Source organism: Bidens hawaiensis, unplaced genomic scaffold (assembly GCF_021521415.1).
Source record: "Bidens hawaiensis isolate Kalapana, Puna unplaced genomic scaffold, B.hawaiensis_p1.1 tig00010854_1, whole genome shotgun sequence".
Classification (NCBI taxonomy): domain Eukaryota; kingdom Viridiplantae; phylum Streptophyta; class Magnoliopsida; order Asterales; family Asteraceae; genus Bidens; species Bidens hawaiensis.
This window is the reverse complement of record NW_027491837.1, coordinates 162,302-180,038: the sequence shown is the minus strand read 5'-3', so window position 1 is coordinate 180,038 and position 17,737 is coordinate 162,302. Positions and strand designations below refer to the sequence as shown.

The 17,737-nt window shown below is 34.2% G+C and overlaps 1 protein-coding gene across 1 annotated transcript; it reads left to right on the top strand.

The window, feature by feature from the left end:
• Positions 1 to 13,837: 13,837 nt before the first annotated feature.
• On the top strand, positions 13,838 to 15,825 carry LOC143536612 (uncharacterized). Its single transcript, XM_077030559.1, has 3 exons — positions 13,838 to 14,019; positions 14,127 to 14,815; positions 15,161 to 15,825. Exons 1-3 carry the CDS (start codon positions 13,838 to 13,840, stop codon positions 15,823 to 15,825), a joined length of 1,536 nt encoding a protein of 511 aa, XP_076886674.1.
• The last annotated feature ends 1,912 nt before the right edge of the window (positions 15,826 to 17,737 follow it).

Here is a 17,737-nt window from a genome sequence, read left to right as displayed (position 1 = left end):
GAGGTACTCACTTTTGTAACAACCTGATGGACAAGCTTTTAGCACGATATGGGGTTCACCACCGAATAGCAACACCATATGACCCACAGACCAGTGGGCAGGTGGAGGTCTCAAACTGAGGAATTAAGAGAATTTTGGAAAGAAGTGTGGGGATGAATCGCAAAAATTGGCAGAAAAGTTAGATGACGCATTGTGGGCCCTCAGGACGTCTTACAAAACTCCCATAGGAACGACACCCTTCAAGCTCATTTACGGGAAGGCATGTCATCTACCAGTAGAATTAAAACACAAAGCTTATTGGGTTCTCAGAGCAGTGAATTGTGATCTAACGCCCGCCGGAGCAAACGGGAAGATCAAATTCGTGAGCTCGAGGAACTGAGAGCGATGGCCTACGAAAATTCCTGGCCCTACAAAGAAAAGACTAAACGAATACACGACGCCCATTTAAAAGGAAACAAGAAATTTCAAGTCGGCGATCGTGTACTGTTATACAACGCTTGTTTACGTCTTTTCCCAGGAAAACTGAAATCCCGATGGACAGGTCCATACGTAGTTGAAACAGTTTTTGACTATGGAGCCATCGAAATTTCAAGTTCAAACGGCCAAAAGTTCAAGGTCAATGGACATCGATTAAAACCATACATCGACGGTCCACTTAAAGAAGTTTTGGAGGTACTAACCCTCCAAACTTTTTAAATTAAAAATTAAAGAAACAAGGTCTGGCCAAGACCTTCACAAAAGTAGGCCTTGTAAGTATTGTTTAACCAAAAAAAAAATCAGAAAAAAAACCACGGGGGCGTGCTCCTTAAAGCACGGTTCCATGCCTAAAAATGCGGGCCGGCATCTACGCTGCAAAAATCTCAGTCAGACTGGTTTGTAACTGAATTGTCAGAGCAAAAACACGGGGGCGTGCTTCTAAAAGCACGGTGCCGTGCTTGGTCTCTTGTTTGGTTATAAAAGGCACCTTGTGTCATTGCATTCCTTGCACAAACCAAAACCAAAACCAAAAACTGATAATTCAGCATGCCAACTGAAGTGAGTGATGCAATTCCCGTTTCCCGACATCCGAGAAACGATGCCCGCCATGTTTCCAAAACCGAGCTTCTCTTGAAACTTCAAGAACTCGTGAGAGAACTCACCGAAATGAATGTCCTCGCAGAGATGCGTCTCATGCAACTCACCGAATCAGTGGAAAACATGAAAATGGAACTCCGAGACATTAACAAACAACTCCAATTTCAAGTTCTTGGTTTCACGTATTTTCCACCACCATGACCATTCGGAGGAGGAGCACCTTTCGGAGAGCTCTAGGAAACTTAATTTTATGTTTTTATATGTTAAAAAAGTTCATTAAGCACAATGTGTTAGGACTTCGGGCTTAACCCGATTATTTTCTTTTCTTAGGAAACCTGGGCTTATCCCGTAACTGTTCTAGGATTCTTAATTAATGAAAAGAAATTTTTAGATGACCAAACTTCCAAATTATCACAATAAACGTCATTCTAAAAATTCCGGATCGTGAATCATGTTGAAAACTAAAAAAAAGAAATTACTGATAAAAAGCACGGGTCGTGCTTCCTTAAGCACGGGACCGTGGTCACCCAGAATCTTTAGCAAGATACGCGCTGACTCCGTACAATTCTCTGAATCAGGAACATTTATTCTTCTAGCAGCACGGGGCCGTGCTTCCAAGAACACGGTGCCGTGTTCAACTTTTCAGTCTCTATATAATGCATGCATAAATTCACTATTCCATTCACACCAAACAAAAACTACCTAAATGGAAGGAAAAAGGGTTGAATGGAAACCAGTGAAGAAAGGGAAACAACATGAATCTTCCTTCCTTGAGGAACAAATCATGAGGCTCCAATGCATCGTAAGAGACCAAGTTGAGAGCAACATGCAAACGAGGCTCGAGTGGTCGAGCTGATTAACAAAGTCGACCTGCTCAGGTTCGAGAACTTCCATGTTGTGGATGGCCACCACAAAGATGTGACTTCCAAACTTAACTTTCTCAACCGAGAACTAGTCACGCTTAACAAAAATCTTGACGAACTTTTAGAAGCCAAACGAGCACCACCACACATCCAGGACTTGTTCGGGGGTGGTAGCCGTTGAAGTTCCGACTTCGTTTCATGTTGTTTCCACTAGTACTATGTGTTAGGACCCGAGAATTGTTGTTGTACTTTTCGTTTCATCTATCTTTAATTATGTCTTTAATATTATGTTTAATTGAAATTTAGGATTTTTAATTACCATGTAAAATAACCAGAAAATAAATAAAAACCAGTTAAAAACGAACCAAGCTCGACAAATAAACAAAATAAACAAAACAGTACTGTCTGCACTTAGTAGCACGGTACTGTGCTTCCTACTGCACGGGACCGTGTCTTTGGTCAAACAGCAGTTATGAGTTTTACTTTTAATAAAATTACTTTCTCACACATCCAACCCTAATTTCACTGCGTTCTGAACCAAAAACCGCCGACCCTCGACCATTTTACGAATTTCTTCATCTAATCGTCGATTCTAAACCTAAGGTATGTTAATTTAACAATTGCATTACTCATGTTCGTCATTCTAGGTTTAGATTAACCTTAAAATTGTTCAAATCGACCAAATCGGGTCAAACCCCGAAAAGGGTATGGGTTATTATGATTGATTATGATGAATAGACTGTAAATTGTTTGATGGTTAGGGATTAATTGAAAGAAACAGTTCGGGTTTTGGGTATATGAATAAATACCCGACAAACCATTAAACCCAATTGATGTAACCGGTTAGAAACGAAGGTTCGAGTCTAAGTAAGTTAGAAATCGGTATTACAAACACGAGCCGTGCCCAAAAACAACACGAGTCGTGGTCAACAAAAAGTCAAACTTTAAAGAAAACTGAACCAGAAGCAACAGCACGGGGTCGTGCTTCTGAAAGCACGCCACCGTGCTTTGCTCTCTGTTTCAGCAAATTGGAAATTTTTTATGAATTTGGACTAATTTAAGTTTAAATTGCAGATGGCCGAGTATGGGGAAGAAATTCACGCATTTTTAGTCTTCACCGGACATGATGAAAGAGATAGGCAAGCCAATGCAAGACTACGCTGCTTAAACAAACGAATCCCTGAACCAAATTTCTATGCTTGCCATAACACACTACGCCTAGTCAATCAGTGGAAGCGATACAACAGGTTTGTGACGGAGCCATGGAAGAGGGTTTTTGAGCAAACAGGAGAGGCCGTGACGGAACTGACAAAGGAATTCTTAGCATCCTTTAATATAAAGAGCAATTCAGATATGTGGGATGAAGATGCAATTGAATTCAGGTGTGGAGGTGTATGGCGCGGAACGTCTTTCACCCAACTCGGGATTGATATGGGAATTTACACAAAAGAAGAAACAGAACAATTAATCTGGCCCACTCAAGGGTAGAATTTGAGAAGGAAGACAATAGCTGGTATGGAGATACACAGACACGAGCATGGGAATTGTTGGGTTTCAAGGATGAAACAAACCACATCAACACATCGAAAAGCACAGCCTTACGAGATCCACTGACGAAATATATTCACCAGCTACTAAGCAAGACGCTAACAACACGTGGCAGAAATAAAGGAGTGGTTAATTTACGAGATCTGTGGGCACTTTACTGCATAAGGAATGAAATTGATTGCAACATTACTTATCTCTTCTGTCAACTTTTCAGAACTAATGCAACAGCTGCAGATCCTAGGACTCCACTCGTCGGTGGCGCATGGATCTACAAGCTTTACAAAGCTTATGATGTAGATGTGGAAGGGACAGTAAATCCGAAACCTATTTCTCTTGACCTCAACCTCTGTTACAGGCTTCAGATAGCCCAAATCCTTAGTGTAGAACCAGAAAATTGGAGGTTCGTGAACAGCCCGGTCACATTTGGGACCCGAAAAGCCAGTCAGAAATGATTATGGAAGACGAACGGAGAAAAAGAAGAGAAGCTGAATACAAACGAACAAGGATCCGTTTGACCCGACACAGGTAACTGATGACTGGCGGCATAGGTAGTTGGCCATGGGCACGGGCATGGGTTGGTGTTACTTCAGGAACTTATTATTATTTGTGTTTGAACAATTTACTTTCCGTCGTACTTGTTTATTTTTGTTTGTGTTGGTTTGGATACTACTATGGCCATGAGTGCCAAAGTCATTTTATTAGGTACTAATCTAGCCCGATAGGGCAAGGGATGGATGATTCCATACCCAATTTTCAGTAGTTATGCTTGGTTGTTTGTGGATGTTTGCAGTTTTAAATTATACATGTACAAAAACAGAAAAACAGACGAAAAACAGGGGACGCTCTGTCGAAATTTCGTTAACCCGTAGGGAAGTAACTCTCAATTTTACCCATAATACTCAATTAGAATTTTTATATTTCCATGAATCTTATCACATTGAGGACAATGTAAGATTCAAGTGCGGGGAGGGGAATTACTTGACCAATTGTTTTGTCCAACTAATTATAAAAATTCTCTAAAACAAATATTTTTGCAGCAGACAAAGATTATTCTAAACCTAAAAAGAATTCTAAAAATTTTTTTTTTTTGCAAATAACCAATCATTTAAAAGTGAAAAAGTAAGAAAAAGTTTTGTAATATTGAGAATAAATTTATGCAAAATATGGCGTTAATACCCAATTCCTCCGTTACTGTGAGACAAACCTCATGCCATATAAATATTTTTTCGGAAGCTTTGAGTGAGTCAATATGTTTCGTGTTATTTAGAACTTGTCCCAATTATTCATTTCAAGACCGCACGAAGCATTGTATAAAGAAGAAGGTAATAGTGACACAAACCCATTACCAAAACCACAAAAAAAAAAAAACCCAATCACCTTATCCATTTCCACCGGTAAAATACAACACTGGTCTTTTACCGGCAGACCCTAAAGAACTGGAAATGCATTCTTTCGATTTCAATTTCTTTTGCTGCATACACTTCACAAAACCTAGGTTGCCTCCAGAACTTATGGAGAGAATCTTTCTCTTTAGCAATGAGGTGAGGAAAAAATGGCGCCAAAACGAACAAAGGCCACCATTCTGTGGAATTTCCAAAAACGCAATGAATAGAAGAGCAAAAAGATATGAACGATGCTTAGGTTGCGGAAACTGGTCCCACGAAGGAAGATGTAGAAAAAGTCAAACTCAGTCTCAGCATGAATATACCGAACTAATAAAGGTGGGGGCTATTAGGCTCAAAGCCGAACGATTCATTAGAGTTGGAAGTTATATTCAGAACAGGATTGAGGAAGAATTGATCCATATCCTCGATAAAATTGGTCTTGACGATCTGACCTTAAAAGAGTCATTAGGCATCTAAAAAAAGAGCTAACCAAAGAAGACATCTCAAACTCCTGAAGAACAGTAGAAGTTACCATTAACCCTTGAACCACCACAAAATACCAATCCCTACTCACACTAAACCAAAACCCCTTTTTACCTTCTGATCTATGCGACCCCTCAAAAGGTGGAGATTTGAACTTGTTACAAGCTTATTTATCACAGGTTGCATTTTGGCTAAGAGTGTTCACATACCTACATCACAGGTATAATCAGATATAAAAACGAGTGTGAGTGAACATTGTGAGAACGTGACGTTTTGCATAAACAGAAACTCATAAAAACAGAAGTTTTTAACTACCACTTAACATATCATATCATACATACATTATGCATACATCATATATATTCATACATACATCATATCTTACATCATACATATCAATCATATCTTTAACTACCACCTAACGGTACATGCAATATCCGAAGATCGTTCACGCACCGTCAAGCAATCATCATACATAAATCATACAAGGCATACACTCACCACTTAAGGTAAGTGTATTAACTATCACATCGAGTATGCACACAGCCCCGGAAACATAACAAGGAAGTGGGGCTAGAAACTCACCTCAATGCGGTTGCGTTCACCGTTTACGGTTATTCCCTTCTTTATATGTGCACGACCAACTGTATAACAATTACGCATATTAATTTCTATCACTATCCATAACGTATTTCTAGTCCAATTATAACCCTCAATGAACGGGGGTTCGGGGGCAGCGCCCCTGGCAGCGGGGTCTAGGGGCGGCAGCCCCTAGCAGGATCCAAGGGGCAGAGCCCCTGGCTAGGGTCGAGCTGCTAGGTCAGCTTGGAAAAAAATTATTTCTATTAACTGTCTTATCACATTTTCCATTAACATTTTGAATCGTTAGTTAATTTGCTACTTAAAAGTTCGGGGGCTTCTTTGTAATTAAATCATTCTTTTCTAAGTCCAGGGACTGTTCTGTCATTCTTTCAAAGTTCTAATTCGTCATTCAGTCCTTAACGAATGGGAATTCATAACGAATTAACTATTATAACGAATCTGCATTTGTAACAAATCAGGCATCTTAACGAACTGGTCCTTATAATGAATTGGACCTTAACGAACTGATCCTTATACGAACTAGACCTTAACGAATTGGACTAGTTCGTCATTATTTTCCTTAACGAATTAGATAACGAATCAAGGCTAATTCGTCAGATTCCCGTTAACGAATTAGGGTTAGGTCACGGAATGTCAGAACATTCCCTGACATCCCTTAACCTCGTACATAATTTTCCGGCGCCGCCGCCGGAAAACCGCGGAGTCGCCGGAAAAACGAGTTTAGACTCGTTTTTCACTGTTTTTTGCCCCGTTCGATCCAGATCTGAGCTAGAGTGATCCCTAAGCTCATCTTAGGTTCGGTTTATACCCGAATCCACCCGGATCTCGTGACTTAAACGGTTTAACGGTGTGGCTCGTCGTTTCGTGTTTATATCTAACGGGTTTAAGCTCATACAATATCATACTATCATTACCTTGGATCGGGATCGGTTTCCTTGGTGATTTCGGCTAGAGAGAGAGAGAGCTTAAGTGTGTGTTTTGGGAGGTGTATGGAATATGTGTGAAATGAAATTAAAAGGGTATTAATGGTTTATATAATTATGGATCATGGGCTTAAGCCCATGATCTTTTCCTCTTTTCTTCATAACCCAAGTCCATAACCCAATTCCATTTAGCCCAACACTAGCCCAACTCATACTAACTCATACCTTCGTTTATTAACCGGAACCCAAAAAACGGGATGTTACATAACATTTGGAAATTCTTTAACTGATGTTCAATCTACAAGCTCTGCTTCTTTAAAGGTTTATTTCCAATTCTATATACTTTACATGATTTTGTTTGTTGGTTTGATTTTATATTGTTTACACCTTATTTTTTGACAGATTTCTGATAATGGGGATAACAAAACTCCAGTTTCTTATCGTTTGGTTGATGATGAAGTGAATGAGATCAAGTTGTCAAGTAGTGATTCAGATGAGAAACTGAAGCGTAAGCTTGTGGATGTTTTTTATGCTGATCAACCATCCGGATTTTCTTCTACTAAATCGAAGACAAGCGATGTTCAAGATGATGCTGAGTTGATTAGCGTTGTTGGATCAAGCAAGGATGGTGTTAGGTTTCTTACTCCGAAGGTTGAGAAGTGATTTGAAGACTTGATTTTTGGGTTTTTATTTTATATGCATTTTAATAATTAATAATAAATACACCTGAGTGTGTTCGGTGTTATTTCTATTTTAAGACTTCATTTTGGTGGTGTTTTTGAAGACTCGACTGTTCGGTTTTTATTTTATTTACATACATTTCTTGTTTATCATGGTGTTTTTTAATTTCTTTATATTATCCTTAACCTTATTTTATTTCTATTGTTTATTGCAAGTCATAAATTTTAGTTTTATTGGTTTAGGAAATGTTTTTTAAAATTTAATTCTATAAATTTGGGATTACATAATTCAATATTGACTATAAAAAATGTAATTACCTTCTACGAATCTTAAAGTTTAAGATGAATAAAAATATCATAGATATGCTATCTAGCTTATATAGTAATATATTCCAATAATAAATGTGATGTTTATATTTTCAAGAAACCCATTTACTAATTAGTGACCCGGTTCAAACCGACTTTTGGTATGATTTATAACCAATTTTAAATTATTTTTACTCTATTTCAACAATCTGATCAATATCAACATCAATCTTTGTTTCTTCTTTCGTGTTTTGAAGGTAAGTTGGTTACTTCAACCCTAATTAGTTTTTGATTTTGTTCACAAACAATCTTTATTATTATATTTTTCTTCATTAGTACACATAGTCTTCATCATTTACTTCAATTTCATATATTTGTTATTTTTACCTTCAAGCTAATTACCAATGATATTTCCTAATCAGATGAATTACCCTACATTAGTTGTGTTTAATCAACCATTCGTTGAACATATGGTCAGTATCTAACTCTTAAAACTGGTTGTGATTATCATGTACTTCAAATTTTTAGGTTAATGTATGCTAATAGACTTTCTGTTGTATTTTATAGAAAATTCCCAAAGATTATTTTAAGCTTCTTTTTCCACATGAGTCAGCCCATGAGACCGTTAGCATTACACATCTAAATCACCAGTGGAGTGTTGATATTGATCTAAGCGTTGATAAGTATGTATTTGGCAATGGATGGTTCCCATTTGTAAAAGAAAACGGTTTCGGATTTGGTGATGTTTTTATTTTCTTTCCCACCCAGCTACACGAGTGGAGATTGTTATATGTTCCTGAAAATCCGGATTGGAAGCATAAGGTTTTTGATGTCTATGTGTGTTATCCAACAATGAATAAGTTGGTATGTTAAAGCGTATTATTATTCGTACTTATATATAAGTTTTAAATTTTTTATATTTATTTGTTTATTTCGTAAAATTTGTCATTTACAGTTTTTTTAACAACGTTTTATAATCTTGTATGTCAGCAATTAAGAGACGATCAGCTTGTACGTTATCTTCCATATCTGAATCGTGGAAGGTCATCTGCCAACTGGGATGTTTCTACAGTAGATGGAAGTAGATGGACTCTTGTGTTTAAAAGTTTCAAAAGCAGAATTCCTGGATACGCATTTGTTGGTGAATGGCCCAATTTAGCAAGGCATGTTAACTTACAAGTGAATGATTATCTTGTGTTATTACCGGTTGATCCCAATACTCTCAGATTATATGTCTTTGATAGTCGTGGTGTTGAACGTACACAGTTTGTTCAACTGAATTATAATGTTCTTTGGATTGGACAATGTTGATATAGTTACAGTTTCAGGTTAATTTCCCAAAATTCACATAATTTGAGTATCAAAATATAATTATTTGTTAACTTTTGTTATATGTTTGTATAATTAGATGATGATAGCTTTGGTGTTGTTGATATAGAAGGTGAGCGTGTTTGGATTCAAGATGAGCATGTCACTAACAATTTTCTTGAAGTTGTTATTAGGGATCGTTTGGTAAGTTCTTTTCCCATGTCATAAATTGGTTATGGTATACATACGTTTTTGGTATTCAATTATGTATTATTATAAACACTAAATACTTTTGTTTATATATTTTACAGCGTTTACTTGTTCAATTTGCATGTGACAATGGATTAGATAAAGAGACTAGGTTGGTGTTGATAAACCCAAATGGTGAAGATGTGATGACTAAAATCCACATTGAATACAATCATGGTAATTACAAATTTAGAGTTCATGACTGGCCAGAATTTGTTCATCTTAATTCACTCGAGTTCGGGAAGAAATGTCTACTCGAGTACAACCGTCCCACTCATTCTCTGATCCTGTCACAAGTAACTGAATAGGTTTTAAACAAGCTTTTGTGGTATCCATGTTTGGTTTCAAGAATGTTATGTTTTGGTTGTTTAAGTTCTGCTACAAGTGACACTTTAAGTTATTTCGGTTTAATATCTTTTTTTAATTATTATGTTTTTGTATAAACTTAACAGATTTTATAAAATCTATGTTTATCATATGTTCTGATTAGTCATACATGTTTATGTGGTTGATTCGTCATAAATGTTATAATATGTTATGTTTGTATTATATATATTACTTTAGATATTAGTAGTTGATGTTTAAATGTTTTATTATAAGTAACAAATAAATGTTTTATATTTGTTAATTTGTTATGATTCTTCTAGAATGTAGTTTTCCAATTTCAATAACCACCCCTCTTATATTTTTTTTATGTCAATTTGCATTATAACAAAATTGCCGCCTATTACCTAACTTAGCCTATTATTTTAAAAAGGGTTTTAAATCCCTAATCATCTTTTAGGTTTTACATCTTCTTCATCATTCTCACTGCCGTCATTCATGTATGTATCCAACCCTTAATTTCTAATTTACTACTTATAATGTATAATTTACTTTTAACTATTCTTACATAACTTGTATTTCTTAGATTAATACCTTAATAAGTAATATTTTAATTTGTTATTATTTTGTTTCATGTAGTAAGATTATTTTTGTAATGACAACTTCTTTTCTTATGCAAATCGAAGATCCAAAATTTCCTATTCAGGTATTCTTAAAATTTTGTGATAATATTTTTGTCTAAACGTTCAATATCTAATTGTTGTAAATCTTTATTTTGTTATTAGGAAATTCCAAAGAATTTATCTTGCAAAATTCTTTGATGTTTAACATCTTGCCTAAAACAGTTGAAATTGATTATTACAAAGGATCATCGAAAGTGGAGTTAAAAAAGCATGAAAACACAGTTTGTTTAGGTGATGGAGTTACTGATCTAATATGTTCTTTGAAGATTCGTCCTTATCAGAAAATTATTTTTATTTTATTTGAAGATGAAAGTAAATGGTTAGTTAGAACTCCTTTCAATAAGGCAATTTCTACTGGTCATCGGCAGGCATTTGTTTTATACGATCATAAAAGAATGAATGATAAATTGGTAAAATTCACTTTATCTTTTTTTAATTAATAGTCAGTGTTAGAAACATGTATATTAAAATGGTTTTAACATATATTATGTTTTCCTCTTTTCCTAACAGGTTGTTTCAAAAAAGAATATTGAATCCCAATTTCAAGACGCGTTTCAAATCGGAGTAGTTAAGTTCATTTTTGATCATAACCATTCATGGGAGATAAATTTTAAGTTTTATAAAAAACACTATTTATTTGGTGGCGGGTGGAAACAGTTGGTTCAAGATTTGGCGTTTAGAGATGGTGACGTTCTTTGGTTAAAGTATGTCAACACGTCTACTGTTGATTTAAGAGTGTATGACAAGAACGGTATTCCTTTACTGTTTCCACATTTAATACCAATTATTTGTCATCAATTATCAAATTTCATTACACATGGTGAACAAACCGTGGAGTCTCCATATTGTCAATCAGTAGTTGGTTATTCTCATAATCCCGTTATAGATCATGGTGATAAAAATAAGGCTGAAAACTATAACTGTTATTTAGAGTTCCATAAGAAGATTGAATATCGTATGGTAATAAATTTTATATGTTTGAAAACTATTTTGTTATATCTTTGTTATTTTAATTTTAAATTAACCATCTTAATTTTCTAATTTATTTTGTTTTTAAAATATGTAAGCGTCTACCTGCTGAAGTTGGTAGACTGGAAAATCTCCAAAGAAGGCGCATAATTAAGTTAAGGAGTTTGGAAGGCAATGAAACAATCTTTAAAGTTAAAAACGGAGGAGAAAACGAGAAGGGTCGCTTTACATTAATTGGATGGAAGGATTACGTAATCAACAATCGATTATGTGTTGGAAAGAGTTTAGTTATTCGTTATTATAAGAATGATCTTGCTTTGGTTGTTCTTAAAGTTATTTAGTTATGATGTTTTGTTTTTGTTTTTATTTTTATTAACTTCGACTTTATTAAAACTTTAATGTAAGAACCATTCTATCTTTATTTTTTTCTTTCCTATTGAAATAATGTATATATGTATTGTTATTTTTACATTCATTAATGTGTATACCGAATGATTGTCAACATAATTATAATCACAATAACCAAAATCTTGCTATAACCATAACCTATCTATTCCGAAAACTTATGTTATTCATACTATTTTAAACATGATCAAAATATATTAATATTAAATAATTGACTTACATTAAACTTAATCACGATTTTCTAAAGATATTCCTAAATTCAATTTATATCATATTCACTAATTTCTGATTCTTTCCATTTTGTTACAATAATGAAATTATGGAAAGTTTTTAATATTATAAATTCTTTCCATTCTGTTTCATAATTTTCTCCTTTATTTACCATTTTTTATGATTTGTTAACATATCTTCCGGCACTTTTTTCTCACCTTCGTATAATCATGTCTTCATCTTCTAAAAAACGTAAAACTGTTCTCTCATATTCAAAGAGTAAGAACTACGATCCAACGTGTATTTCAGCCTTTGTATCAACTCAGTCGTTTATTTTATAAAATTTAAACGTATTTTTTTTATGTTTTATGTAGGTAATCTTCCAAGAGACCCATTGTCTGATGTTTCCAACACAACCCAGTCAAATAATGTTCAAAATGTTCATTCGAATCCACCTAACATAAGTTTGTTTAACAGATACTCATATCCGGAATATGCTTCCAATCAATACGGTAAAATCTCAAAGGGTTAATCATTTTAAAGATAGAATTTTAACAATGTTTAATTTGGTTGTTTTCTAATATTAACGTTTTCATTAACTTTGGATTAATCTATTTTCATATCCCATGTTTGTTGAAATAAAGGTCAATCTCAAATCGGGCGGTTAGGTAATGTTTTAAGCAATACACCAGTTATTATATCTCAAAATTACACATCAAATAATTATTCATCACAAAACGGTTCAAGTAAGTTTTATATGTATTATATTTTTAATATATTTGTAAATTTATTTTTAATACTTTATTGGACTTATTTTAAAATTATAAACGCAGATTCTAACATTAGAACCCGTACTCCCTATGAAGTTTAAAGGAGTTGTGTTTCTACAATTCTTAAAGGGAAGGAAAACTTATCTCTGTCAACACTACCAAGCGTAAACAATAATTCCCTATATAATCAACGTTCGTTTCTCTTTTTGTCACTCATAAGTATTCTAATTCTCTAGCTACTGTTATTTGCATTTTCCATTTTTCATTATATTTACATTATAAATATATTTCTAGATGATACTTCTACGCAACTTGGTAGTTGTTATTCTTCAAATCGAAAACAAAGAAAGCAAATTTTAAATGGTAAACGTGAGAAAGTAAAACACTCCTTAAACGAAGCTTCTCAAACATTTCAGTATTCTTCAAGTAAAACCTTTACCCTTTTATTCATACATTTGTAATATTTAATCTATTTGTTGTTTTAATAGTTATATAATATTGTTTTTAACAGGTTGTCTTATTTCCTCTAACATCAGCCCTAATATAACATCAAATTTTAGAGGTTCTGTTTCTAACCACATAAATCATGGAATTACCTCATCAAAAAGGCGTGTTGGAAGATCAAAGAAAACAACCCATATTACTCCTATACCTATGCAGCAGTTAAACGATGTTGAGTTTGTTGTTGATGTTTTTAAAGGCATATCAATAGGTTATTAGTTAATACATTATATAATTTTACATTAAAAATTATAAATCTTTGTCATAAACTTATATGTGTCATTTATTGTATAGATTACATTGATCATGGTGATCAAAGTTTCCAATGTGAGTCTTGCAACGCTTGCTTGTGGGAACTTGAATCTAAGAGATCGGAAAAAAAGGCAGTGCCTATACAACGTTCTCTTTATGTTGTCGCAATGGAAATGTTAAACTTCCTGATTTAAAGCAACCTCATGAAACTTATGTAAAGTTATTTCGTGGCGAAGATCCTCTAAGCAAGTATCTTTTGAAAAATATTAGACGATTCAATTCTATGTTCTCCTTTACATTAATGGGTGGAAAAGTTGACAATTCCATTAATAGAGGAAACGTTTCTAACACGTTTAGACTTGGCGGAGAAAACTACCATTCTATAGGAAGTCTTCTTCCAATAGATGGTAACAAACCTCAGTTTGCTCAACTATACATTTATGATACGAAGAACGAAATATCAAACCGACAAAAAGTTTTTGGGTAAGGCTTACTTTTAAACATTATATGGTTTTCATTTATAAAACAATTACTGTTTTATCTAACATTTCCTTTATATTAATGTTAAAGTTTATTTGTTTGTCTTACAGTCAATCATCTTTAGATGCCGACAATTACGAAAATTATATTATTAATTATCTCAAGGAAATGCTAGACTCACAAAATCCATTGGTTCAGGCATATCGTATGGTACGTGATACTTATAAACAAAATCCTCATAATGATTTTAAGCTCCGGATTGTTGGAACAAGGAAATACGATGGTAGGAATTATAACTTACCAACGGCCTCTGAGGTGGCCGCTCTTATTGTTGGGGATATTGGTGATGCCATGGACAAGAGAGATATAATAGTTAACTCTAGGTCTGGTGGTCTTCAACGAATTAGTGAACTTCATCCTTCTTATACTCCTCTTCAATTTCCGTTGATTTATCCTTTTGGTGGGGATGGTTATAAGGTAGACATTGCTCATAGGAATGTAGATACTTCATCTACGGCTGCCCGTAAGAAGTGCACGATGCGAGAGTTCTTTGCATATAGGTTACAAGATAGGCCGAACCAATTCTCACTACCCTTAAATGGAAGACGGCTTTTTCAGCAGCTTTTGGTTGACAAATATACCATGGTTGAGAGTCAAAGGTTGCATTTTATACGTGGAAAACAGAGTGAACTTAGGTCTGACACCTATGAAATCCTTCGAAACCTTAAGACGGTAGAAAATTCAGATGTTTCAACATCTAGACAGCGTGTAATGCTTCTGTCATCTTTTAATGTTGGAAGTAGATATATGATGCAAAATTACTTGGACGCTATGTGTCTTTGTTCTGATACGGTTATCCAGATTTTTTCTTAACCATTACGTGCAATCCCGGTTGGCCAGAAGTCAAACGTTTTTTAAAGGATACCAATTTAAATTCTGAAGACAGGCCATATATACTATGTCGGATTTTTAAAATGAAGCTTGATTCAATGATTAAGTTGTTGAAGGATAAGGCTTTGTTTGAAAAAATTAAAGCATGTTCGGTTTTCTATTTAAATTTTTTTTTCATATTTTGTTAACCTTTTATTCCAGATATTTTTTTCATTTAATTTTTGCTAATTTATTTGTTTTATTCCAAATGCAGCCATTTACACGATTGAGTTTCAGAAACGTGGTCTGCCTCATGCCCATATTTGCCTATTCATTGCTCCAGAGAATAAAATTCACAATCCGTCCCATATAGATAATTTTATTTCAAGTGAAATTCCTGACAAGGTCACTGAACCTGACCTATTCCAGCTTGTGTCAGATCATATGCTTCATAGTCCTTGTGGTGAGGCTAATCCGAGCTATAGCTGCATGATTGATAGAGAATGTTCCAAAAATTTCCCAAAACGATTTCAAAATGAGACAAGTATAGATTCCAACGGTTTTCCGCTTTATAAAAGAAGAGACAATGGACGTTACATCGTTAAGAAAGGTATAAATATAGATAATAGAAGTGTTGTGCCTTACAACAAAATTCTTTTACGAAAGTATCAAGTCCATATAAATGTCGAGTGGTGCAATCAAGAAGGATCAATCAAGTTTTTGTTTAAATATATAAATAAGGGTCCAGATCGAGCTACAATTTCCCTTGTCCAAAATAACACCGCCGACAATGAAGAATCTCAAGTAGATGAGATTAAAGCTTTTTACGATTGTAGATATCTTTCTGCATGTGAGGCTGCTTGGAGAATTTTTAATTTTGATGTTCATTACAGGGTCCCGGCTGTTACGAGACTTCCTTTTCATTTACCTGGTCAATAACAAGTAATTTATGGCCCTGAGGAAGATATTGAAGATGTTCTTACCAAGACTTCCAATTCAGTTTCAATGTTTACTGGTTGGATGGAAGCAAATAGAAACTACGAGCATGCAAGGAGGCTATCATATGTTGAGTTTTCAACACAGTTTGTATGGAAAAAAACATCACCACCAAAATGGGTAGAAAGGCAAGTGGGTTTGCTATTGGTAGAATTCATGCCGTTCCTGCATCTTTTGACGAGGCCTACTACTTACGAATACTTTTAAACAAGGTTAAAGGACCCCAATGTTTCGAAGATATTCACACGGTAGATGGTGTTGTTTGTGATTCTTTTATAGATGCATGTTATAGAAGAGGGCTTCTAGATGATGATAAGGAGTACATAGAAGCAATAGAGGAAGCAAGCCATACCGCAAACGGATATTATCTAAGGAATTTGTTTGCAACAATGCTTATAACATTCTCCTTATCAAGACCTGATTACGTTTGGGATAATACATGGCAATTCTTAGTCGACGGGATTCTTTATTATCAACAAAAGAAACACAAAAATCCAGGTTAGTTTTGTTATATATGTGATATTTTTTTTGTAGTTTAGTTTAAAGTAAATTACTTAATTATTTTTCAGATTTGTGTCTTAGTGACGACCAACTTAAGAACTTGGCATTACTTGAGATTGAAGAGTTTTTTGTATCAAACAATTCATCTCTACGTAGGTTTTCGCACATGCCATTTTCAGATCAGGAATCTATATCTGCCTCAATGAATCCTCTTATGATGGAAGAACATGTAACCTTCTACATATTATGATAGAAAATAAGTGGAAACAATATTCAAAAATAAGAACTTTGATAAAGGGGAACATATGTCCTACTCTACATGATAATTAAAAGGTTATTATTTTTGAATTTAATGTTACAAGATTCAAAATTAGAATTTTCAACTTAGTTTTGCTATTTAAGGTTATTATTTTTGAATTTAATGTTACAAGATTCAAAAATTAGAATTTTCAACTTAGTTTTGCTATTTAAAAAGGTTATGTTTGTTATTTGTTTGTCTTCTATATCAATGTAAACACTATTTTTAACGAAATAAATTTGTTTTAAAAGTGTAACATAATTATGAAGCTAAATATATTGGTTGTCTTGGAAAAAGTAGCTTTTAAAGGGAACACATGTGATGTCAAAGTTAAATTAATCAGTTCAACACTTGCTTTACGATTCAAAGTACACCTCTTTAATTTGATCTTTTAAAATGTTGTCCCTTACAGCTAATTACAAGTTATGATTATAATTTTCTAAGTTTTTAAAACTTGTCTGGTATATATTACATGTGTTCGTAATGTATTAAAGTCGACATGATCAATCAGATCAAAGCCGAAAGTCTAGCAAGTTTGATAGTTAATTGTTTCAGTTTCGACCATTCAATAGTCTAGCCAACTGATGTTTGATTGAAACCGAAGTGGTCATGTATACCGCATGGAACATTTAATCTTTATTATTTGTCTTTTTTTTCTTTTTTCATTTGCTTTTAGGTATTTGTATTATATTAATGAACCATATTTATTATATTTAAGTTTTAATACGAACTTACGATTTAAAAAGAAGATGTTCTAGTTGTGGTAGACCTAACAAACCCAGTCTATTTGGTTGTTGCCTACTTGTCTTTAAAAGTCTACCAGTCTGATTTATAATGTTCGTAAAGAACTACTTAACCGAACGAAATATATATACCCAATGATTATCAAGCATCGGGTTCCCGGAGATTCGTCCTAGAGATCCTTGATATGAATTGAATCTCTTTTTAATAGAAAGTTATTACAAGAACACAAATTTCACCATGCCGCTCCATTGGTGGGTTTCCTCCTTAATGGTGTTTCTAGGTGAGTCAAGTCTGAAGTGTCAATATCAGCAT